The 26,305-nt window shown below is 45.5% G+C and overlaps 1 protein-coding gene across 1 annotated transcript in view; it reads right to left on the reverse strand.

The window, feature by feature from the left end:
* STAB2 (stabilin 2) overlaps positions 1 to 26,305 on the reverse strand; it is a 164,778-nt gene that overhangs the window by 88,470 nt on the left and 50,003 nt on the right. Inside the window, exons 16-25 of the mRNA XM_070454036.1 lie at positions 22,413 to 22,466; positions 22,057 to 22,137; positions 19,111 to 19,263; positions 17,622 to 17,684; positions 11,876 to 11,962; positions 10,958 to 11,044; positions 9,204 to 9,315; positions 6,002 to 6,182; positions 4,385 to 4,478; positions 3,061 to 3,219 (exon numbers count right to left, since the gene is read on the reverse strand). Of these exons, the coding sequence (XP_070310137.1) occupies positions 3,061 to 3,219; positions 4,385 to 4,478; positions 6,002 to 6,182; positions 9,204 to 9,315; positions 10,958 to 11,044; positions 11,876 to 11,962; positions 17,622 to 17,684; positions 19,111 to 19,263; positions 22,057 to 22,137; positions 22,413 to 22,466 (1,071 nt within the window). The remainder of the gene's footprint in view (positions 1 to 3,060; positions 3,220 to 4,384; positions 4,479 to 6,001; positions 6,183 to 9,203; positions 9,316 to 10,957; positions 11,045 to 11,875; positions 11,963 to 17,621; positions 17,685 to 19,110; positions 19,264 to 22,056; positions 22,138 to 22,412; positions 22,467 to 26,305) is intronic.

Here is a 26,305-nt window from a genome sequence, read left to right on the forward strand (position 1 = left end):
ACCCAGTGACTGCAGGTACACTGTGAATGGTGTTAATTTTTCTCTTCATTTTAATTTTCCCAAATGTCTTCCAACATTATTTTGAAGTTAAAAAACTTAATTTAAAAAGAAGTAATCATTTCAACAAACAGAGGTACTGAGTGACCATTATGGAACCAGCAATGAACCTTGAAGCAGCTCTCACTGAAGAGAGGAAGAAAAAGCATAGCAAGTAAGTAAGAAGAGTTCGATCTTTAACAAAGACAGGAAAACAAGAGATGCTTAAGTTTTATGGATGAAGTGGCGCATGAGATGCTTCTGTGATGAAGACCACTGCTGTTCAGAGGAGGTGGGATGAGCTGGGAAGATTCTTCTGGGAAGTGTGGTGGGGATGGACCTTAAGAGAGGGTGGGAGGAGTGGGGAGTCCATGCGAACTGAGGTCACATGTTAGAGAAAAAAGAACGGAGGTGGGAAAGCAGGAGCTTTTGATTGGAGGAGGTTTACTGAGGGACTGGTCTAGAGAGTGGTTACATTTAGGGGTGATACAAGATGACCCACGACGTTGTGGGAGGATATAAACAGAACCTCTATTTATGAATTTTTATCTTTAAGGGTTTAAGTATTATTTGCTGTGTATGCTTTATAAGGTAAATTGGGTATCTTATATGTAAATATACGCTCATCTATATATGTAAATATATGCTCATCTATACAACTTTACAAGTTAGGGTAAGACCTTATAAACAAGCGTGTTTAATTTTCTTGGGGTAGCATCTTCCTGCACCTGCAAGACTAATATATTGACCCCAACATGGTCTGTCTTTTAAAATAAACATTCATGGTAATTAGGACTTTTGCCTATTTGTAATATCTACAAGATTTCAAGGGAACTAGTAACATTACTGAGGGCAATCCTAGATACGGCATATTCTATTTTTTATGTAACACCATAAAAAGTCCTTTCTCTTCCTCCATCACCCCCATTAGAAGTTTTTCAAATTTGTTTGCAGAAAGTATGATAGAGCAGAAGGGAACAGATACTATTACAGGTTGGATTGTGTCCCCCTGCCCCCAGGCCCTCCTCACTCTTATGTAGAAGTTCTGACTCACAGTAGCTCGGAATGTAACCTTATTGGAAAAATGATTGTTAATATGAACTAGTTAAGATGAGGTCACACTGGAGTAAGGTGGGTCCCTAATCCAGCATGAGTGGTGTCATCACAGAAAGAGGAGATTTGTACACAGGCAGGCACAGAGGGAGAAAGTCATGTGAACATGGAGGCAGAGATCAGGGTAATGCATGTGCAAGCCAAGGAACACCAAGAGGCATGGAACAGATTCATCATCACAGCCCTTAAAGGGAACCAAACGTGCTGACACCATGATCTTGGACCTGGAGCCTCGCATACTGTGAGACTATACAATGCCATTGGTCTATGACATCCAGTTAGTGATATTTTGTGACAGCAGTCTTAGCAAACTAATACTGATACCAAGAAATTGTCTTTCTTCCTCAAGTGCAATGTGGCAACTCTGGTGAGTCCAAAACAAGTGGAATTGTTGGCCAAATGCTTGGCAAGAGATAAGAATGCAGTGAGTTCCTTTATGATTAGGACTTTTTCATGGCTACAATCATGATACAATCGTCATCACCTCACTTGAAGCTAATTAATTCCTAAGAAGTAGCTCATTCTGCCTCAAAGTCCCTTAAATGAGGTTAAGTGAAAGTGATCAACAATCTGTAGAGTGTCATAGAGAAATTCAGAGTGTGATCAAGCGTGGTGACCGAGGGGAAGTTCTGGAGTCAGACTGTCTGGGTGTGAATTTCACACCACAATTTGGTTTCTGTGTAACATGAGCAAAGTATGTAACCTCGTCATCCTCAATCTCCTTTTTTATGCAATAGTACCCACAGTCCATGGGGTCGCAAAGAGTTGGACACGACTGAGCGACTTCACTCACTTACTCACTCACCTGTACGGTAGCAAAGCAAAAAAAAAACAAGTGGGATTACATCAAATGAAAAAGCTTCTGTATAGCAAAGGAAAGCAACAATAAAATGAAAAGGAAATTTATGGGATGGGAGAAAATAGTTACAAATCATAATCTGTTAAGGGGTTAATATCTAAAATATATGAAGAACTCATATAACTCAACAGCAAAAGAACAAAAACAACAAAAAAAACCAACCCTATTTAAAAAAATGGGTAGACAATCTGAAGGGGTATTTTGCCAAAGATGACACACAGATAACCAATAAGCACATGAAAAGATGCTCGACATCACTGATAATCAGAGAAATGCAAATCAAAACCACGATGGTATCCCATCTATATCTTTCAGAAAGGCTATCATCAAAGAGACAAGAAATAATAAAGTGCTGGTGAGGATGTGAAGAAAAGGAATCCTTTTGCACTGTTCGTAATGAAAGCAAATTGGTGCGGTCACTGTGGAAAATAGTATGGAGTTTCCTCAAAAAAATTAAAAAAAGAACTATCATATGTTCCAGCAATTCCACTTCTGGATATTTACCTGAAAAATATGAAAACACTGACTTGATAGGATATATGCACCCCCATGTTCATTGCAGCATTATTTACAATAGCCAAGACATGGAAGCAACCAAACCGACTGTCAGCGGATGAATGGATGGAGAATATGTGGTGTATGTATACATTAGAATACTATTCAGCCAAAGAAAGTGAAATCTTGCCATTTGTAACATCACGGATGGACCCTGAGGACATTATGCTGAGTGAAACAGACGAGAAAAAGACAAACAACATATGACCTCACTTTTTTGTGGAATCTAAAAATCAAACAAACAAAACCAAGCTCATAGATATGGAGAACAGATTGGTGGCTGCCAGAGGTGGGTTGAGGGTGAATGGGATCAAAAGGTAAAAGAAAATACAGTACCTAGTCATAGGTGTGTTGTGACAATTCACTCCTTCCCACTGTTACAAATGATTAAAGAGCCGCAGTAAGTTCTAGCCAGAGTACTTCTGTGTTTAGAGGAAAAAAGGAAATCCACCGCAGGAATCGTGTTTCCTCTTTGCTGTCCACCTCGTCACACCTACCTGCCCAGGGCCTACATACAAGCAGGTCGCATTGTGGTGGCAGCCGCCAGCACTGGGCAGCAGGCAGGGGTTGATCTCTGAGCAATCTCTTCCATCCCCGGTCCACCCCTGACGGCATACGCAGGTGTGGGTCCCCCTGCCAGTTCTGATGCATTCTGCCTACAAGAGGAAAAGCAGGAACAAAGTCTCTGAAACCCCAGGCCAGCCACATGATCCTAAGCGCAAAAGAAGGATTTCCAGGGGTCCCCTGAAGAGGTATATATTTGCATGGAGTACAAAGGAAATGATTAAAATACACACTTGCATTGAGACCGATGGAAAAGCTAAGATGATTTAAAGAACAAACTGGCTTGTTGTTGGCCAGATAATGGCCAGTATTGCTAACATCACTGCCATTTATTGAGTCAGGGATGGTTCTGAATGTTTTGCAGATGTAAGCCTTCATCTTGAGAAAGGTACTGTGATTATCTCTATTTACAGATAAGGGGACTGAGGCTCAGAGGAGCTAAGTGACTTGCCCAAGGTCACACAGCCATAAAGAGGCATAAACCCAGGTGTACAGGATGTTTTAGCCCAAGCTCCTATCTGTACGAGTTCCAGGCCTCTCAGGATGACCCCACCAGGAGACTGAGAGCTGTGCAGATGAGGCTGAGTGGGTGGGGCTTGTCCAAAGGCAGTCTGGAGGGTTGGGCGAGGCGCTTGCATCTGATTTCACCATCAGAGCCAGGGGAAGTTCCCCAAGGGGTTTCAGCATGTGGGGGAATCAGGATCTGATCCACTCTGGCTGTGGCTATAGAGGAGCAGCAGGGACAGCAGTTATTAAACTGCAGGTAAGGAATGAAGGTGACCTTGGTAAGTGGTAGTGGTGATATTCCAAAGTTATTAATGAAAGCGATGGTCAGTTTGGGGTACACCCCTGACATTAATAGATCTTAAGGCAAGTCACTTAATGTCCCTGAGCCTCAGTTTCCTGATTAGTAAAATGGGAATAAACAACATCTGTTTCATTGGGTTGGTGAGAGGAGCAAATGAGATCACGTACATTAAAGTCATTTGTAAGTTGTAATGTCTGAATCACAAGGTTATTACTAATGATCTAGAATATCTGATTCTCTGTATTTTTAGGAGTCCAAGAGTCCTGGACCCCCAGCACATGTGGATTTCAGAAGTTCAGAGTCACAGAAAGCAGCTGGCACCAAGTTTAAAATGCAGGGTTCAAGCCAATATGCCTCATGCCATGAAGTCATTCAACACTGCCTTTGGAAGGCCTTCCTTCAGGATTTCCTAAAATACCCGGCAGCCTGGAGATAAGAGCAATACTCACATAGCGGCTGCAGCCCCCCGGGGTTGATCCTGAGCAAGGGTCCATCTCCACACAGAAGCGTCCATCTCCTTCATACCCTGGTTTGCAAACACAGCTGCGAAGAAGAGTGTGCACACAGTCAGCCCCGGAAATATACGTACCAGCTACCCCACCCCACTCCCAACAAGACCAGCTTGCTAGAGGTGGACGGGCTCACGGCTGAGCGTCCTGACGCTTGCCCTCACGAGCGGAGCAAACGGCATAGTGGTCATGGCCGCTCCTGGCTCTGCAGTCAGACACACCTGGCTGGGAAGCCAGGCCCCACCTTTTAGCAGTTGTGTGACCCTGGGTGAGTCTCTTAACCTTTGGGAGCCTGTTTCCTCATCTGAAAAATGGGTTTAACATCTTCTTTATAAAGCTGTGTGTGTGAAAGTGAAAATGTTAGTTGCTCTGTAGTGTCTGACTCTTTGTGACCCTATGGACCGTAGCCTGCCAGGCTCCTCTGTCATGGAATTCTCCAGGCAAGAATACTGGAGTGGGTGGCCATTCTCTTCTCCAGGGGATCTTCCCAACCAGGGACTGAACCCAGGTGTCCTGAATTGCAGGCAGATTCTTTACCGTCTGAGCCAGGAGGAAGTCCATATAATCCCCTAGGAAGATGCATTTCTATTGTCCCACCATGGAAGAGCAAAGTCACTCTCTCCCCCATGCTGCCTGCAGACTGGTGGGGGAGATTGGCCATAAACAGGGATGGATGCACTTCAATAGGTAATTCCAAATTAAGAAAAGTGAAAGTTGCTCAGTGTCTGATTTTGCGACCCCATGGACTATACAGTCCATGGAATTCTCCAGGCCAGAATACTGGACTGGGTAACCTTTCCCTTCTCCAGGGGATCTTCCCAACCCAGGGACTGAACCCAGGTCTCCTGCACTGCAGGCAGATTCTTTACCAGCTGAGCTATAAGGGAAGCCCAAATTAGGAAAAGTGCTGCAAAAATAAGGCCAAGAATTCCACAGGTCTGCATTTTCCAGGAAATTTTTTGTGTATGTGCTGCTTTTGAACCATATATTCCCAGAGAGGAAAATTTTCTCTGACTTTCCTCCCCCCAGCCCATGGCATATATTGGACAACATTAAGACATCAACCCATGATCCAAAGACCCGGTTTTCCTATAAGATGTCTTTAATATGGGAGTTGTTATTAATGATCTTAGGAAGTAAAAGAGATTTTAAAGGGCTGGAAAGTTGGTGAGTAAATCTTCATGTCTTTCACATGAGTGATGATAATCACTGCAGTTTCCATGACTGAAGACCTGTGACGTACTAGCCCTGGTGCTGGCTGCTTTGGCGTTCAGTTGTTCTAACCTCCACAACTGCCCTGCCAGGCATGCAACATCACCTTTATTGTACTGATGAGGAAAGTGAGGCTCAGAGAGGTTAAGTAACTGCCCAAGGTCACATAGCTGGTTAAGTTTCAAAAGTATGAAGTGCTACAATTTGAACCCAGCTCAGTCTGAGGTTTTTTCCCACTACAGCCGTGCTGGCAGCTGGAGAGAACAGGCCTTGGTTTACGAAGAGGTTAGCTATGGGTTGGGTCTGTCTACAGGTAACAGGGTGGCACGCCTGCCCTGGGCCTACCTTGCTGTCCCATTGCTGTATTCACAGGTGGCATGGATGTGACAGAACTGCATGTAGGGCCCACAGACTGAGGTCTGCCTGTGGCAGAATCTCCCTGCAGAGCCGTTCCTGCAGGTCCCAGGAAGGCAGGCGCCGTCGCTGTCAATCCTGTTATCACACGTTCCGAAAACGCACGGACACGCTGAAAGAGAAGGAAGAGGGCCATTCCGGGCTTGGGGACAAGCTTAGCAATGGGCGCATGGGTCACAGAGGAAGTCCCCCGTCCGCAGCCCCCGTCTCCTCGCTCCTGTCGGGACAGACCTGGTGGCGGAGCCTGGGAAGACTCTGGAGCATCTCTGTCCCTGGGCCAGGACAGCTCTCAGAGAGAAGAGCTCGACCTCTGCACTGCTGTGTCTGTCTGTGTGCGGGGCAGTGGGAGGGTGGGTTGTGATGAACGAAAGAGGCCAAGGAGCTCAATTTTCACCTACTTGCTGTTGGAGAGTTTAGTCTGACATTTTGTGTTTTCTCCTGAAGATGTTCTGGAATGAGCAGAAGTGATTTCTCCTGCCAGCACAGCCTCTGATGTGCGGCTTACATATCTGTTCTTCACTCTCTATCACAGCAGACTGAAGCTCCCTCGTGGCCAGTTTTTGCACGCTGACCTTGTTCTAGGCATTGGGCCAGACTTTAACCTGTACCCTCTCAATCACGGTGTTGCCCTGGTGGTTCAGGCAGTACAAGAATCTGCCTGCAACGCAGAAGACCTGGGTTTGATCCCTGGGTCAGGAAGATCTCCTGGAGAAGGAAATGGCAACCTACTCCAGTATTCTTGCCTGGGAAATCCCATGGACAGAGAAGCCTGGCGGGCTACATTTTACGAGGTCACAAAGAGTTAGACATGACTTAGTGACCAAACCACTCTCATTCATGGTCACTAGCCTTAAGAGGTAGGTACTTTTACCATTCCCATGTTCAAGATGAGGAAACTGAGGCCCAGAGAGGTGATTGTCTAATTTGCCTAACTTGCTGGTAAGTTCCCATACAGGGACTTGAACTCAGACCTTCAAATTCCATTTCAGTTAGTGACCGTGAGTCACTAATAGTAGATCAGTAAATCAACTGGCATTTCCACCTGCCTGTTATCATCTTAAACTTTAGCTGCTAACTTTGCTTTTGATTACAAATATTTAAAAATTGCTGCAATGTGAGCCAGCTTATCAGAGTCAGGCTGCTATGCATGTGGGAGTGAAAACAGCACTCTAGAGATTCTCCAAGGCAGGTGGCAAGGATTTGGGGGCTCGAATATGATCAGAAATGAAGGAATCTGTGGTTTTGCCCCAGAAGGGACAGTGGGGAGAGGAATTAGTGGGGGGCTTAGAGCCAGCATCCAGGAAAAAAGAAGCATAGTGAGTGGGGTCTGGAAGAGATTTAAAACAAAAAAGACTTTCCATAAACTTTTATGAAAGTCAGGGCTTAGTTAGCAAGGAACAAGACCTCAGAAAGAAGAGGAAGCGACCCAGTGTGAGATGGTGGGCAGTCACAAAACCAGATGAGAGGCTTTGGAGCAGGAAGCCCAGCAGTCCTTTCCCAGCCTCAGCATCCTGCCTGCTAGCCTCATAAAAATGCCTGTATCAACAGGCTCTGGAATAAGTCCCTATTTGGCAAAAAGAGCATTGGACTAGGATCGCCAGCCCTGACCCTGCTGGGCTCTGGCGTCTCGTCCCTCTTGAGAGGTAGCTGTGAAAATCAGATACGGTGAGAGAGGAGAGGGGCTGTGTGTTTCGTAACAGATGAGTGGAGTTAGCAGTGATAGTAGTAAAAATGGCTTCATTTACTGATTGCTTGCTAGGTACGTGCTCTGGGCTCAAATCCTCAATTATGATCCAACTTAATCAGCCACCTAGGAAGTGGGTACCAGTATTGTCTTCATTTTATAAATGGGGAAACTGAGCTTCAATGAGAGACTTTTTCTAAGGTCTCAGATTGTTTTTTTTACTGTGCCACATGGCTGGTGGGAACTTAGTTCTCTGACCAGGGATAGAACCTGTGCCCTCAGCAGTGAAAGCACAGAGTCCTAACCACTGGACTACCAGGGAATTCCCTCTAAGGTCATAGAGCCAGTAAGTTTCAGAATGGAGCTTTAACTTCATGTTGGTCTGAGTCCACAGCAAGCTCTGATCTATTCATTTTTTTTCCTATCAAGTTCTGATCTCAGCTTGGTGGTGGTGTTTTAGTCACTAAGTCATGTCTGACTCTTCTGAACCCATGGACTGTAGCCCGCCAGGCTTCTCTGTCCATGGGATTTTCCAGGCAAGATTACTGGAGTGGCTTGCCATTTCCTTCTCCAGGGGATCTTCCTGACTCAGGGATCGAACCCAGGTCTCCTGCATTGCTGGCAGATTCTTTACCAACTGAGCCACCAACGAAGCCATTTTTTTCCCCAGCGAGTTCTAATCTTAGCTTAGATACGCAGAGATGTATATTTTTATTTATATACTTATATATTCACATTGTATTATTTTTAAGAACAATGTATTTTCTAAGATTATATAGCTGCATATTTCTCAGTACCTAGTATTGTGGAACTTTCTACATGCTCTGTGAGTTTCCTAACATTTATGTCACTGAACTTAGCATAACAGCAACAGTGCCAACAATAATAGGAGAAGAACAACAGTAATAGATAATAATATTGGTAGTGCATACTAGGTGCTAGGCATTGTTCTCAGGCAAGTGCTTTCCATTTATAACTCCTACTAGCCTTATGAGGTAGTTACCAATATGACCCTCATTTTATAGATGAGGAAACTGAGGCCTAACTAACCCAAGGCTACACATTTAGCAAAGGGAGGAGCTGATGGAAGATGACTGCTTGAAAGGTGGGGAGTCTGTGTGCTGATAAGAAGTCCATGATCAGTTCAGGTACCTGGGGAAACCCTACATGACTGGTTTTTAAAGGTGGTCTTGGGCCAGTGGTGCTAACGTCCCAGGGGACTTGTTAAGAGATGCCAATCCCCAAGGTACCACTCAGGCCTTCTACCTCAGATCTCTGTGAGGGGGCTCAGCAACCTGGCACATGTCAGCACTGGGGACCCAAGGGCTTAAGAAACGCCCTGTGATGGGGGCACCCACCAACCAAGGGGCACCCAACACCAAGACTGCACCGCAGAGCCGCGGGGACCCTGGCCAAGGAGCTGAAGGCAGCTCTGGAAGCGACACTTACTTTTGTCACACCGAGGTCCGTATTTGCTGGGGTCTGAGCAGAACTGACAGTGGGAGCCTTGGAAGCCATCCTGGCAAATGCACGTCCCGTTGCCATCAAGGCCGTCGGCGCACTGGGAACAAAGTCAGGGCCCCTGCCGTTAGGACAACACACCTCCCACCCCCCACCCCTGGCCGGGAGTCCCGGAGGCTTTTGTTTCCTGACTGCTTCTTTGACTCAGACTCAGTTCTGCTTGAAATGACTCTCTGGGAACCTTTGTGGAAAGTGGAGCCGTGGTATTAGGTACAAAGCTAAGACAGTGACATATAGGAATCCCGAGCCAGGATTCAGAACTTTACGGGAAGTCATTTGAGGGGGGCCGGTCACAACTGGAAGGTCTACACAATGCTTAAGGGTTGGACTGATAAACCTCTGACCTTCAGAATGAAGGCCAGCCTTTCTCTGCAGATTCTCACGTGCTCAGCTATGTGACTCCAAATGGCAGTTTGTCCCTTCAGTGTGAGCATTTGCCCCCTAGCTCTCCAGCGGTTTCAAGGTTAGATTTGTATTGATTGACATGCATCACAATCTGGCTTGTGGCCCCAACAGACCTCCCAGCTAGAGAGGTTAATTTGTAGCAGCTTTGCCCTATTATCCTCACCTGTGTGGTGTCCCCCTTGGAGGTCAGGCACTTTTTCCTTCCCCTTCAAAGAGGCATATTTTTGACATGGATTTCTTATATGTGCAGATCCATAATTTCCCCAAATGAACCACTTTAACCGTTAAAGCCACTTTGACCTTTGTCTGTTCAGCCCTGGACTCCATGCTAGATGAGTCAAGTTTTGGCTCTTACATTTCATTAAGCCAGGTTTTATAGATGGGCTAAAAAAGCATTCACTGAGCAATTTCTTTCTTTCTTTTTTCTCTTAAAATAACAAAATTTTGGTCCTAAAAAACCTTGGAACATCGATGCAGGCCAACAATGCTATATCCCACAGGAGGAAAGTGGGGTCCAGAAAGCCTTGCTGAGTTGTTCAAGGTCAAGCCCTCAGCAGTAGGAAAACAGACCAGAAGGGACCCCGCTGGACACCCTGCCCTCTGCCACTTCCCCAGGAAAGAGTCCTTCTCCTGTAGACATCTGTTCTTTTAGCAACTGATCTGTTTCTTTTGTTCCCTGGGAACTATGACTGGCATTGAATCATTTCTTGGTTTAATGGTTTTAAGAATTCTCTTTTTTAACATATGTCAGAAACATTACTTTGCTGGAAAAGGTCTGTCTAGTCAAAGTTATGGTTTTTCCAGTAGTCATGTATGGATGTGAGAGTTGGACCATAAAGAAAGCTGAGTGCCAAAGAATTGATGTTTTTGGACTGTGGTTTTGGAGAAGACTCTTGAGAGTCCCTTGGACTGCAAGGAGGTGAAACCCATTAATCCTAAAGGAAATCAACCCTGAATATTCATTGGAAGGATTGATACTGAAGCTGAAGCTCCAATACTTTGGCCACCTGATGCAAAGAGCTGACTCATTAGAAAAGACCCGGATGCTAGGAAAGCTTGAGGGCAGAGCAGAAGGGGACGACAGAGGATGAGATGGTTGGATGGCATTACAGCCTCAATGGACATGAGTCTGAGCAAACTCCAGGAGACAGTGAAGGCCAGGGAAAACCTGGCATGCTGCAGTCCATGGGGTTGAAAAGAGTCCGATGAACAACTGAACAACAGCAACACAGGTCAACCTCAGCCTTTGTGAAAAAGTAAGCCTCCGCCCTCATCACCTGCCCATTTCCGGAGCACGGATTCAAGAAGCCTCCCGGGCACTGGTTGCAGTCTGGTCCGTAGAAGCCTTTGCAGCATTTTGGAATCTGAAAAACAAAATGCATGTTGCCTTTTGGAATCCCAAGCAGAGTGCCAGTTCCTCAAAGGAAATTCATTTTATTCATTTTCATTTCCATTACAATCACAAACAGTATCGGCCCCCTCCCCTCCCCAGGAGAATGCCTTTTGTCGGGTGGATGACAGTGTGGCTTGTGCTCAGCCGTCTGTTCACTGTGAATCTCCTGAGGGCCGCCCCTGGCTGCCTGCCCGGCTCGGGCACTGTATGAGCAAGAGAGACACAGGCTTGTGCTCACGGAGCCTGTGTTCCAGCTAGTCAGGGAAGACACAAATAATAAATTAAAAAAAAAAGAGCAATTTAGAGAGAGGTATGTGTTGGGAAAATAAAGTGCTATCATCAAGTTGTGGCTAGGGACAGAGGTGAGGGGACACTGTGGATTGGGCAGTGACAGAGGAGGTGATGGTGGAATGGAGACTTGAGAGATGAGCCAGCCCCGAGAAAACTGGCAAAGCATGCTGAGGGAGGAAGTAGCAAAGGCACACACGCTGAGGTGGGGATGAGGGTGAGAGTCACGCCGGGGGCACTGCTGAGTGTGCGCCAGGCAGGGGTGTGTCAGGGGTGTGGGCTCTGTGTTGAGAGACATAGGAACCACGGGATGGATGCAAAGATGCAGGGAAGAGACAACTTGGCCACCACGTGGAGACGCTGCTCAACGCTTCCTTTGCAGGAAAACGTGGTCAAGCTCCCACTGGCAACCTCTGATTCACAGCCCTGGGGCCCAAGAACTGCCCAGCCTGCTAGCTCCTGTATGGGCAGTGGTGGCCTGGATGAGGTCCCTGGCCACACACACATGCCTCACCTTCACAGTGGCATTACAGTATCTGGCACATCCATTCTTCAGGCTCCTGATTCGGCCAGTGTAGACACACTTGTGAACAAAGAGTGTCTGGAAGAAAGTCAGGAAGAAAAACCATTGTAGTCTGCATTTTGAGGTCATCTGGGCATGACTTGGCTTCTCTATACACTAGACGATCTATTTCCTCCAGTTTACCATCGATGCCAGGATAGAGCGCTGAAGCACACAGCTCACGTGGGTCCAGGCAGAACTCAGTCACCTGTGAGGCCTCTGTTTCCTTGTTGGGAGACTACAGGGCAGGGTTTGCATGATGACCTGGGGCTTAGGTACCTTTCGTCCCCTCTCGTGCCCTGGCAGACATTGCTAATCCATCAGGGAACATGTTCCTGTGCACTGTGGGTGTGGTTTAGCCTTCCTTCCAATTAATAACCATCTGTAACCTCCTCCTGGACAAAGGAGCCTTGGAGGGCTACTGCCCACAGGGCTGCAGAGAGTCAGACATGACTGAAGCAGCTTAGCACACACACACACAAAACCTCCATCTATACAGAAATTCTGGAGCTATTAAGAGATTTCCACCCTATTTTGTACAAAGATCTACCAAACAAAACAGTGCAGTCTGTGGGGATATAGGGGCAGATTTCCTACCATTCTCTAACCTCTGATACCCACTCAGAATGTTTGAGAACTACCATTTATTGAGAACCTCCTAGGGCCAGACATACTGCCCATAGGAGATCATCATCCTTTAACTCTGTGTAGATATTTCTCATCCCCTTTTTTATAGATGAGGAAACTGAGGCCCAGACAGGTTAAATTTTCTTTCTAAGGAACACCTCTGGTAAGTGGTAGGTTGAGAGAATGGGTCTTCAGTCACTCAGTCGTGTCTGACTCTTTGCGACCCCATGAATCGCAGGACTCCAGGCCTCCCTGTCCATCACCAACTCCCAGAGTTTACTCAAACTCATGCCTATCAAGTCGGTGATGCTATCCAGCCATCTCATCCTCTGTTGTCCCCTTCTCCTCCTGCCCCCAATCCCTCCCAGCATCAGGGTCTTTTCCAATGAGTCAACTCTTCGCATGAGGTGGCCAAAGTATTGGAGTTTCAGCTTCAGCATCAGTCCTTCCAATGAACACCCAGGACTGATCTCCTTTAGGATGGACTGGTTGGATCTCCTTGCAGTCCAAGGGACTCTCAAGAGTCTTCTCCAACACCACAGTTCAAAAGCATCAATTCTTCAGTGCTCAGCTTTCTTCACAGTCCAACTCTCACATCCATACATGACCACTGGAAAACCCATAGCCTTGACCAGATGGAACTTTGTTGGCAAAGTAATGTCTCTGCTTTTTAATATGCTATCTAGGTTGGTCACAACTTTCCTTCCAAGGAGTGTCTTTTAATTTCATGGCTGCAATCACCATCTGCAGTGATTTTGAAGCCCAAAAACATAAAGCCTGACACTGTTTCCACTGTCTCCCCATCTATTTCTCATGAAGTGATGGGACCAGATGTCATGATCTTAGTTTTCTGAATGTTAAGCTTTAAGCCAACTTTTTCACTCTCCTCTTTCACTTTCATCAAGAGGCTTCTTAGTTCCTCTTTACTTTCTGCCATAAGGGTGGTGTCATCTGCATATCTGAGGTTACTGATACTTCTCCCTGCAATCTTGATTCCAGCCTGTGCTTCTTCCAGCCCAGCGTTTCTCATGATGTACTCTGCATATAAGTTAAATAAGCAAGGTGACAATATACAGCCTTGACATACTCCTTTTCCTATTTGGAACCAGTCTGTTGTTCCATGTCCAGTTCTAACTGTTGATTCCTGACCTGCATACAGGTTTCTCAAGAGGCAGGTCAGGTGGTCTGGTATTACCATCTCTTTCAGAATTTTCCACAGTTTATTGTGAGCCACACAATCGAAGGCTTTGGCATAGTCAATAAAGCATAAATAGATGTTTTTCTGGAACACTCTTGCTTTTTCAATGATCCATCAGATATTGGCAATTTGATCTCTGGTTCTTCTGCTTTTTTTAAAACCAGCTTGAACATCTGGAAGTTCACAGTTCACGTATTGCTGAAGCCTGGCTTGGAGAATTTTGAGCATTACTTTGCTAGCATGTGAGATGAGTGCAATTGTGTGGTAGTTTGAGCATTCTTTGGGATTGCCTTTCTTAGGGATTAGAATGAAAACTGACCTTTTCCAGTCCTGTGGCCACTGCTGAGTTTTCCAAATTTGCTGGCATATTGAGTGCAGCACTTTCACAGCATCATCTTTTAGGATTTGAAGTAGCTCAACTGGAATTCCATCACCTCTACTAGCTTTGTTCATAGTGATGCTTTCTAAGGCCCACTTGACTTCACATGCCAGGATGTCTGGCTCTAGGTGAATGATCATAGCATCCTGATTATCTGGGTCATGAAGATCTTTTTTGTACAGTTCTTCTGTGTATTCTTGCCACCTCTTCTTAATATCTTCTGCTTCTGTTAGGTCCATACCATTTCTGTCCTTTATCGAAGCACGCCGGCTGTGACGGACCGCGCAGAAGCATGGCTGTGAGGAGCTACCCCTCGCTCAAGGTCAGGGGTAGCGACCAAGAGCACCAGGCTGCGACAGCGCAGAATGGGTCTTACCACCTACTAACTCTAGGATCTCAGAGGCAAGTCACATTGCCTCCTGGGCCTCAAGCTGCCTAATCTGTGAAATGGGACAAAAGTGCTGATCTCAGCTTTCATCCTGAGCATTTAATCTGTGGCCCAAATTTCATGTTAGATAAAAAGTAGTATCGAGGTACTCCTCACCTGAGGCTCTTACTCAAGGAGAGAGCAAGGAAAACGTCCACAGTCAGTAAAATCCTAAAATCTTGGATGTCTGGAGGAATTCTGAGGTCATCGAGGAAGAAGTACTCAACCCTCTGTTTGGCTGTCAGGATACCTAGCCAAGTACAGACCATAGGAGCGGGGAGGGGCAGTTTGGGGCTCTCTGGGCTCTGACCCATGCATCTCATTTCTTCCTCTCCTCTCTTGCTTCTCTTTCCCCAGGCAGAGGCAATGTAGGCTTATGGTCTGTGCCTAGCAGCTGTGTGACCCTGTGCGAGGGCTTCTGTTTCCTTGCCTTAGCTTTCAGGTTATACACTGGTATGATAATGTGCCTCTCTTGCAGGCTTGCTGCGCAGGGCATTTAGAACAATGTCTGGCACACATCAATCACTGGGATCCCAGTCACCACAGTTTCCTCTTCCCTCCTCCCCCTCCACAACCCCTGGTTGACAGCATCGTGCAGGACTGATGGCTTCGTTGAGCAAATATCTGAACACCTGTGCCTGTTTTAGGGTGGTTGTTGTTTTTTTTTAAATGAAGTGCTCCACAATAAGATTGTGTAAACTCATCACTCTCTTTAGCCATCTATTCTAGTGTGGGATGAACTATCTTTTTGGGAAGGTCTTTCTTAGGACAAACTTAGAGGCAGGAATTTCTGTCATCAATTTTATCTTCAAACTTGCTGCTTTTTACAACCAGTACTCACCTGGCCTATGAATTATGGATTGTTGTACCATGGTCTGTGTTCCCTTTTTAGATTAGAGCTTCTCAGGACAAAAACAAAACAGCATCTTATTCACCATTATGCCCTCTGTTAGAGCTGCAGTTGTTGTTTTTAGTTGCTAGGTTGTGTCTTTAGGACCCCATGGGCTGTAGCTCACCAGTCTCCCGTCCATGGGATTTCCCAAGCAAGAATACTGGACTGGGTTGCCATTTCCTTCTCCAGGAGATCCTCCTGACAGGAATCAAAGCTGGGGCTCCTGCACTCAGGCAGATTCTTTTCCACTGAGCCACCAGGTAAGCCCTTATGCTCCCTAACCAAGTCTATAATACTCGGGAGACAGGGTGTGGAATTCCCTGAAGCTTGACAAGGTTTTGACGGTTCTAGGGTCATTTTCTTGATATTTAATTTATTTCCTTCCAAAAAGATGCTTGGGAAGAGCAGACACAAATGAAGTGGAGCAGAACATGCTCCCTCCAAATGTGCCATGTGGATTATTTTGAGCTAAAGGCCCTTGAAAAATAGCAGATACAAAAAACTTGTACACAAGTTTAAGATGTATAACATAGTGATAATGACTTGATATAGGTATATACTGTGAAATATATCTCACATTTTAGTTACTTTTCCACAGTTGCCCATCTCTGTTCAGCCTACTCTCTAAATACTTGGGTTTTGCTATTTCTCTGGGTCTTCACTCTCCTATGGACGATCCTGTGCTTAGCAGCTAAGTCGTGTCTAACTCTTTGTGACCCCACAGACTGTGGCCCACCAGGCTCAGACTCTGTCCATGGGATTTCCTAGGTAAGAATACTGGAGTGGGTTGTCATTTCCTTTTCCAGTGGAAGCTCCTACGTACATGCGAAATGCTGGGCTGGATGGAGCACAAGCTGGAATCAAGATTGCCAGGAGAAATATCAATAACCTCAGATACACAGATGACACCACTCTTATGGCAGAAAGTGAAGAAGAACTAAAGAACCTCTTGACGAAAGTGAAAGAGGAGAGTGAAAAAGTTGGCTTACAACTCAACATTCAGAAAACTAAGATCATAGCACCTGCTCCCATCACTTCATGCAAATAGATGGGGAAACAGTAGAAACAGTGACAGATTTTACTTTTGGGGCTCCAAAATCACTGCAGATGGCGACTGCATCCATTATATTAAAAGACATTAGCTCCTTGGAAGAAAAGCTATGACCAACCTAGACAGCATATTAAAAAGCAGAGACATTACTTTGCCAACAAAGGTCCATCTAGTCAAGTTTTTTCCAGTCATGGTTTTTCCAGTAGTCATGTATGGATGTGAGAGTTGAACTATAAAGAAAGCTGAGTGCCGAGGAATTGATGCTTTTGAATTGTGGTGTTGGAGAAGACTTGAGAGTCCCTTGGACTACAAGGAGATCCAACCAGTCCATCCTAAAGGAAATCAGTCCTGAATATTCATTGGAAAGACTGATGCTGAAGCTGAAGCTCCAATACTTTGGCCACCTGATGTGAAGAAGTGACTCATTGGAAAAGACCCTGATGCTGGGAAAGATTGAAGGCAGGAGGAGAAGGCGACGAGAGAGGATGAGATGGTTGGATGGCATCACCGACTCAATGGACATGAGTATATGCAAGCTCCAGGAGCTGGTCATGGACAGGGAGGTCTGGCGTGCTGCAGTCCATGGGGTCGCAGAGTTGGACACAACTGAGTGACTGAACTGATGTACATGTTAAAAAAAAAATTGTGCTTTTTCTCCTGTTAATTTATCTTATATCAACCTAATTTGCAGGCCCAGCCAGGGACCCCAAGAGAGTGGAGGTAAAGTTTTGTCTCTCTTAAACAAGCACTGGATTTTATTTAAGAGGAAAAGTAGAGAGGGAATGTTTACTGAGTGGCTATTTGATCCAGGCATTGCACTTGGGGTTTTATCTATGCTAATCCTGCTTCTGCTGCTGCTGTTGCTATAGTTATTATTATTACTGTTTACAGGTAAGAAAATTAGAGTAAAAATGTGAAGCAACTTACCTTGGACTAGTGAGCAAGACCTAAAATACAGATCTGTGAACTATCTACTGTCCCCCCAGATAGAGCACACTAAAAGCCAACTTTTTATTATCCTAGTTGGAATGATTATCTTTTAAGAGGGAAGGTGGGAAGGATGAGAAACCACACCCATGGGGTTGCTGGGGTAACATGTGCTTCCCTGAAGCTGTCACACTCACTGTGGGTTCGGAGTTGGCAGGACATTTGCTCAAGTACACCAGGGAACAGCTCACACACGTGCCCTGGAAGGAAGGACAGGGGTCAGTTCAGGGGTCCCTATAAGGAGGAGAAGCAGGCCACTGCATTTGGCCTTATGTCTCCTTATGCCCCTTAGAAAGGTGGTCTCACTAGCATCCTACTCTTGGCCCTTCTCCCCACCCCTACTGCCGCCTCCCTAGAGAGAAGGAGTGATATCAACGCCAGACAGGTTTGGGAGAAGTGACTAGGTCTGCTCAGAGGAGCCCCTTCCTCATCCTCTTTCAGGTTCAGACCATCTGCAGGCCTCAGGCTTCTGGTCGACCCTCAGCCATGGAGGGAGGCCCCTGTCCCTGAGGGGACATTGCAGGTGCCCACCTATTCCTCCCTTTGCCCTGCTCCTAGGGTGCAGGTGACCCCCACTCCTACTGGTTGTACTGGTTTCCTGCCGCTGCTTCTCCTGGGATGGCCCAGCATCACTTGCATGTTTCCTCAGCCCTGCCCACCCCTCTGTTACAGATTCTTAATTAAAGTCTCTTCATTTGAACCACTGGGATCAATTCTGTATACTGCTACAGAGAGTTATTAATTAAACCTCTAAATCTAAGTATACAGGCCCAAAGGCAGCTATGGGTTCTGAAAACTGAGATTTCTAGAAGGGACTAGCTGTTCCTACTAGCCCTCAATACTTTCCAGAGAACACACTGGTACTTTTAATAGATCTAATCAGAACAACCCTAAACCAGAGCACATCGGTTTGATTTAAATCCAGAGAAAACAGTAAAAGAAGACTTCATTCTAAGGTAGCTATGGGGAAGCTCCTCTTATTTAACTAAAATTCTTTGGGTTGTGGCTCAAACCTACATCTTGATTCTTTTTTGGGGGGGAAATGGAGAATAAGCTCTTGAACAATCTGCAGGAAAGACTTGATAGGAGTCAACAGTTAGATTTGTTCAGAGCTACCCCACCCTGAGTAGCTGTTGTTCAAGTTCAGGGAAGGAAGTCTATGGAGGACAAGGCAGCTGCAAGTCCCCGCCTTGTGGGGTGGCTCTGGTCCAGGTTGTTCAAAAGCTTGTTGAAATTTAGCTGTTCTGGTTAAAACCAGCTGAGCCAAAACAGTTGCAATGGAAAGAGGAAACCCTGATTTTGGAATTCAGGCTTCCAGAACTGTTGAGAGAATAAATTTTTATTGCTTTGAGTCACTTGGTTTGTGCTAACTTGTTATGGCAGCTTTAGAAAATGAATATACCAGGGTAGCAAATGGTCAGTGTGGAAATTCCCCAGGAACTTTGGTTTGTGTTCGATGAAACAGGACCTCAGGTCCCCCTGCCTCTTCGTGAAGACAGAGAGGCCTGTAGAACGAGGCTCCCGTGTGAGACTCTCCCCGTCAGTTCCCTCAGAACCATGAGGACAGAATGGTCTGCTCTGTGAGGGCTCTTTAGGGTCCCCTTACTGAGTCCCCAGTTTTCTTACCAGCCTCATCTCTCGCGTTGTCTCATCACATCGGTGGGGCAGGATTGGGATGATGGAAGGAGGTATGAGGACCCCAGTCAGCGTGTAAATCCGGCCGTTCTTGGCAGCGACCTCCACTTCTTCCAGCGCCATGTCATTTGCCAGAATCTGTCCCTGGAGAGAAACAATGCCACCTTTCATCTTTCTGCCTGAGCAGCACTGCCCCCAGGCAGATCCGAATGGTGGCAGCTTCTTGAAAGAGCCTTCAACTTCACCTAACTTCCTGCTGAGTGGAGGACTGTGATTAGAAGGGCTTGGCTGGCAGGGAAAGACGAATCTGTTGAATGAATTCTCAACTGATTCTAAGCAAGGATGTCCTTGCAGAAATGGTCCTTGCCAGTGCTGGACTGGGGAAGAAGTAGAACTATTTGAGTTCTGTGATATATTTGCTATGAGACCTTGGGCAAACTGTTTTACCCCCATGGTGAAGTGGAGATCCATTTGTTCAGATACATTGGAGTGACTCTACTTTGGGGTCTCAGGAGATATCAGTGAACAAACTCAGACAAGTTCCTGCTGACGTTGCAGGCAAGGGAGCAGAAAATGAACAACTTAGCCAAGAATTCTGATCTCTACTTTCCTTCCAAATCTCGCTGGGTGATACTAAAGGCAGCACCATCCTTCTGGTGGCTCCAGTCAGAAGCTCAGGAAACATCTTTGGCTTCCTCTTTCCTCATCCCCCATTGGATCCCTCAGCAAATTCTGCTGGTCTCCTTCAAAACACCTTTGGAATTCAACCACTCCTTACCAGGTCGTTGCAGCTACCACCCTGCTCTCAGTTACCAACATTCCTTCTATTTAACTAAAAAACTTCAACACAAATTCTAAAGGTTATTTTCCACTTATAGTTATTAGCAAATAATGACTCCACTCCCAAGGTTGTATAACACGGCCTTAAGCCTATCTTATGCCCACTAATGTGTACCTCTATTTTGCCCCTTTCCCTGTCTCCCCGCTAGTCACCGCCACTCTTCTCGGAGTTATTACATTCCCTTCTAAAGAGTCTCCCCAGATGTATGTCTGATCGCATCATTCCACTGCCCCAAATCCTCTAGCGGCTTTTTATCTCTTCTAAAGTAACAGCCTTCATCCTTGCCCTGAGTTGTAGGCCACATGTGACTGGACCACACCTCTCCTTCTCCCTCTTACCACCTGGACCTCCTCCGACCTCACTGCTCCTGTCCCTCTGTTCTGGCCCTGAGGACCTTGCTGTTCCTCGATCAGGTTGGCACGCTCCTTGCTTCACACTTTTGCACTCTCGATTTCCTCTCTCTGGAATACTCTTCCCCCAGATACTCACAGTGCCTATTCCTTCATTTCCATCAGGTCTTTGCTCATGTATTTTCTTCTCCATGAAGATTTCTTAGACACTGTATCTAAAATGTCAGCCTCGTCCCCACTTTCTATTTCCCATCTTTGCTTTGCTGTTTTTTTTACCTTAACTCTTACTACTCTGATATAGGATATACTTAATTTGCTTATGGTCTATCATCTTATTTACTAGAATGAAAGTTCCATGCAACCAGGACTTTTATCCATTTGTTCCAAACTTGAGACATAGAATGATGCCTGGCACATTCTTGGCACCCAACAGAAACTTGTTGAAAGGATGAGGGGGCATTGCCATCACCATCCATAGTGAACCAACAGGAGATATAATTTCTCTGCTGCCAGATTTCTGCTAATATTACAACCCCGAGAAGTTAGCTGAATAACTGCCTTCTTTGCATTTCTTACATAAGTCATGTTGCCTCCCACCTCAGGACTTTTGCACCTGCTTTGCCTTCTGCCTGGAACTTTTTCCTACTCATCCTTTGAAGCATCATCTCCTGACTGAGGACTTCTGGAGCCCTAGATCTGCTGTCTACTCCTGTTGCTGATTCTGCTGCTTCAGAGCGCTCTTAACTTCCTCATGGGAACCCTATTATAATTGTAACTAAGTAACTAAAGCTGAGTGCTGAAGAATTGATGCTTTTGAACTATGGTGTTGGAGAAGACTCTTGAGAGTCCCTTGGACTGCAAGGAGATCCAACCAGTCCATCCTAAAGGAGATCAGTCCTGGGTGTTCATTGGAAGGACTGATGCTGAAGCTGAAACTCCAGTACTTTGGCCACCTCATGTGAAGAGTTGACTCATTGGAAAAGACCCTGATGCTGGGAGGGATTGGGGGCAGGAGGAGAAGGGGACAGCAGAGGATGAGATGGTTGGATGGCATCACCGACTTGATGGGCATGGGTTTGGGTAGATTCCGGGAGTTGGTGATGGACAGGGAGGCCTGGCGTGCTGTGATTCATGGGGTCACAAAGAGTCGGACATGACTAAGCGACTGAACTGCACTGAACTGAACTAACTGGTCACTAATTAGTTGCTTAAGGGTGGTTTTCCTTGCTGGAATGTAAGCCTGTCTTTTCCACATCTTTATCCTTGGCTTCTAGTTTAGACTCACACACTTGGAGCTGCTCATCAGATATTTGCCGAAAGCCATAATGAATGAATGAAGCAATCACAAAGAGCTGAAACCTGTGAGTTAGCGTTGAGGCAGGATAACCCGATGAACAGCCATGTAGCTGCTGCTGCTAAGTCGCTTCAGTCGTGTCCGACTCTGTGTGATCCCATAGATGGCAGCCCACCAGGCTCCCCCGTCCCTGGGATTCTCCAGGCAAGAACACTGGAGTGGGCTGCCATTTCCTTCTCCAATGTGTGAAAGTGAAAAGTGAAAGTGAAGTTGCTCAGTCGTGTCCAACTCTGTGTAATCCCATAGACGGCAGCCCACCAGAGTCCTCCATCCATGGGATCCCCTAGGCAAGAGTGCTGGAGTGGGGTGCCATTGCCTTCTCCAATGAACAGCCATAAGCAGAGGGAAAAACATATGTGAGCAATGACACCAGAGACAGAGTTTTCACTTACGTTGTTGGTTGTGTTAAATCTTATGATCTGGTTGGCCATGCTCCTGATGTGAGGGGTTGAAATGAGAGTGGCCACTTCCAGCTGCAAGAACAAAAGAACAATAGTGATACTGACAGCAGCACCCAGAGTCTTTGTTGGAAAAAATAACTTGAAAGTTTATGAACTAAGTGATGGGAGCTTTGCTGCCATGGGTTTTTGGAAGAGTTCTTTAGATGACAGGTTCATTACTCACATAAGCATGCACTCAGAGCTAAGATAATGAATAATTGTCACACATTCTCTAGCACTAAAATATTGAAATTTAAGATCAGATATCTTGAAAACAGGGAAAAATAGGGCAGGAAAGGAGGGCCAACCTGAGTAAATGGGACAATGTGGTATCTGATGAGTTCCAGAAGCTTCCGAGATCCCTGCAAAGGAATCAAAATACTTCTTTAAGTCATTAAGGAAAACACAGATTTCCCTCTCTTGTGTAAAATTTCTCAAGCGACTTTGGTCACTTGGTCAATAAAAATAAATGACCCACAATCTCTCTTGGGAAATCCAGGGTGAGAAAAACCCCATCCCCCAAATAACTAACATTTTTTACTTTGTGACAGGCAGGGGCTATTCCTATAACATTATGTGCACCTCTCATTTAGTCTTCCCAACAGCCTTGTGAGGTGGGAATACTACTGACGCATTTTATGTGTGATAAGACTGAGTTTTAAAGCCATGTCCTAAAAAAAAAAAAGACGTGGGAAAAAAAAAATTAGTGTTGGATACATGGGTACCCAACTTTATTATTTTACTCTACTATGCATACTATGTACTTTTCAGTATGTATTACATATTTCACAATAAAAAGTTAACCAAATTAAAAAAATAAATAAATAAAGCCATATTTGAGGCCACAAAGCTATTGATAATTCAGACTATAAGCCTAAGGAGTAACTCAAGGTCTCAGTGACTCTGCTCCGTCACTTCTCTCAATGTCTAAGGCTACCTTCTAGATTTTCTAAGACAGCCTCAGTTTGTGATTCTGTTTCACTCACTCCATAAATAACTGTGGGCTCATCAGGCCATGTACTAGTTATTTAGGAACATACAGTCCTGTTAAAAATGTGTGACCAGGACTCTTTCTTCTTCTGTGTTCTTATAGTACATGTTCATCTTGCCTTCAAGGTCCTTTCCAAGGTTTCTCATGCTTCAGGAAACAGAAAAAGAGTCTTGGGACTCTAAGCAGGATGAGCAGTCCCTAGAGGAGTGCCCTGGAGACAGTGGATGGAATTAAGGCACACAGGGGCCTGGGAAGAAGGCAGTGGCAGTCGACTACAAGATGACTGTAATCTCCCAGCTGAGTCAGAGCTGGGGGTTACAAGCTTTGAAACCCTGAATTCTGCTACTTCAGTGGCACAGTCATAGCTACCGTGTCTCATAGCTACTGTGTCTTGGAAAGGTAAAGGATCACAAATCAAGATCATAATAACCTCCAAGAGGCTGACCAGCTAGGGATGTGTTTCAACAGTGTGAGGTCCCAGGTGGAAAGAAAGCCCTGCTGAACCCGAGTTCCATTCACCCAGATTCTTCTCTGCACTTCCCCTTGGCCCCTATGCCAGGGGAATTACCTGTAAGCAGAGGGACCACATATCCTCATTTGTCTAGAACAACCCTGGTTTACAGTGATCATCCTGGCAGCCCCATTCACTCTCAAAATTGTCCTGGTGTGAACACTTGGAAGGCCACCATATCTATAGGTCAACAGCATTAAGCACAGGGCAGGGTGACTGGTAAGAATGTTGAAACTGACCCCCAGCTGGTCGGCCCTGGAAGTGATGGTTTCTGTAACCCTGGTTCTGTTACCACAAGACATTGAGCAAATCACTTAGCTTCTGCATCTTAACTTTCCCTGACAACTACTTTATGGAACCCAGCAGTGAGGACTTGCAGGCAGAAGCAATGCCAATACAAGCTTGAATGCTCAGAGGCAGATAGGGTGGGGAAAAGTGGGGAGCCCTTGAAAATATCAGACCAAAGTAGACTGCGAACTCCCAGAGGGCAGGAACTGGGTCTGTCTGGCTTATTAATCACTGTGTCCCCAGTCAGCACAGCAGGACCTGCATAAACATTTGTGTCAGCAAGTTAAAGGGAGGAGGGAAGAGGTCCTGTGAAGGTCACTGAGCTGGACCTTGGGAATCTGAGTTTAATCCTAGCTCTTCTTCTGTGTTACCCTGAGCAAGCATCTCACACCTCTGGACTGCAAAATAACAGGGTTGGTTTGGACTCCTTCCAGCCCTCTATTTTATAGGAAAGACTTTATCAGCTGGATCATCCACTTCTAAAGCCTCAAGACTTAACTGGCATTGGACCCATTCTATAGGAAACTGGAGAATGAAAGGGACAAAGGAGTTGATCAGCATCACTCCACTATTGCCTGAACCTGCCACTTATCTGGCTGGGGGGCCATTATCCAGCCAGAGTTTAGTCCAGATGGCTTAGATCCACAGGGTTCGCTTACAGGTGCTGCTGTCAGAGAGCTTGTTGGTGCAATGCATTCTTTCCTTTATGTGGACATTCACTTCCTACTTGCTGTTTTAGGTGAAAACAAACGAACAACAAAACTGAGTTGTTTGGTGCCAGAGACAGAAAGGGAGAGTTTTCCACCAAATGGTGACTACGACCTTGAACTCTGTAAATTCACCTCTTTTTGTCCCTTTTGCTCACAAGGTCTTTGTGAATTTGCAGGGTCTGTTCTCTTGGTCCCTCTGCTTTTATTTCTATCTAGTTCAGTGATGAAGTCATGCACTGGGGCTTGTGATCAGTAGCCATGATCTCTGCAGGGATCGGATGTTTCAGGACTGAAATTTTGCTTCCAGGAGCAGCAGAAAGATAACTGGAAAGGAAACAAGGCATTCCCAAAGCAGAATTGGAAAACATTCTTCTAATGAAACCAGTTTGCCTTTCATTTCATTGGCCTAACTGATGGGGAGCTTATTGTCTCTAGCTGAGGTTCCTCCCTGAAGTTAAAGCTGAAGGATGTCATTAAGATGAGTGGAGAAAGAGGGAGCTTCCTATAGGCTGAGGAATTTTAACCCACATTGGCTCTGGACCAGAGAAAGCGGTAGAAAAGATGATTCTATTCCTCACCTAGAAATTGGAAGTTGAAAAAACAGCTTGAGACTCAGGATTGAGAGACTTGAAGTTATATATTCTTTGTGAGAAGTAAGATACTGCCTTTGAGAGAAATGAGATTGAGAGCCAGGAGCCATGCTATGTTGTTAAATCCATTCTATGAGGGAAAAATAAGCCCTGATTTATAGTACTGGCCAGTTTTCATGGCGTCAATATTCCTACCAGGGACTGAGTTCAAGCCACTGATGTGATTTTGCTGAATGGAGCTGGGAAACTGTTGTTGCTCAGTTGCTAAGTTGTGTCTGACTGCAGCACACCAGGCTTCCCTGTCCTTCACCATCTCCCGGAGCTTGCTCAAACTCATGTCCACTGAGTCAGTGATATCATCCAGTCATCTCATCCTGTCACCCCCTCCTTTCCTCCTGCCCTCAATCTTTCCTAGTATCCAGGTCTTTTCAAATGAGTCAGCTCTTCGCATCAGGTGGCCAAAGTAGTGGAGCTTCAGCCTCAGCATCAGCCCTTCCAATGAATATTCAGGACTGATTTCCTTTAGGATCGACTGGTTTGATCTCCATGCTGTCCAAGGGACTCTCAAGAGTCTTTTCCAGTACCACAGTTCGAGAGCATCAGTTCTTTGATGCTCAACCTTCTTTATGGTCCAACTCTCACACTGGTACATGACTACTGGAAAACAAAAGCTTTGACTACACAGATCTTTGTCGGCAAAGTGATGTCTTTGCTTTTCAATATGTTGTCTAGGTTTGCTAGGAGATGGGAAGAATTACAGTCTATTCTTGAGAGCCTGAGTAAGGCAGCCCCAGTCACTGCTGGAAGGAGTTACAAAAACAGAGGAGCTTCTCGGACAAAAGTGCTTGACAGAAAAGCAGCAAGGTTGACTTTTTCTATTCTAGCTAAAAGGTTTTAAGTTCACCTGATTAGGTGTCTGAGAACTCCTTTATTCTTATTAAAAAGTATCTGTATCAAAGAAAAACCATATAATCTCAGAATTTTAACAGATTCCCAGGGGAGAAATTATTACTTCTTTGGCTTTTAAAATTAAATATGAGTATGAGTTCTAAAGAGAAGAATAAGAGTTTTCCTATAATAGCTAGGTTTCAGGAAACCTGAGTGTGAATCA

This window comes from Odocoileus virginianus, chromosome 23 (genome assembly GCF_023699985.2).
Source record: "Odocoileus virginianus isolate 20LAN1187 ecotype Illinois chromosome 23, Ovbor_1.2, whole genome shotgun sequence".
Classification (NCBI taxonomy): domain Eukaryota; kingdom Metazoa; phylum Chordata; class Mammalia; order Artiodactyla; family Cervidae; genus Odocoileus; species Odocoileus virginianus.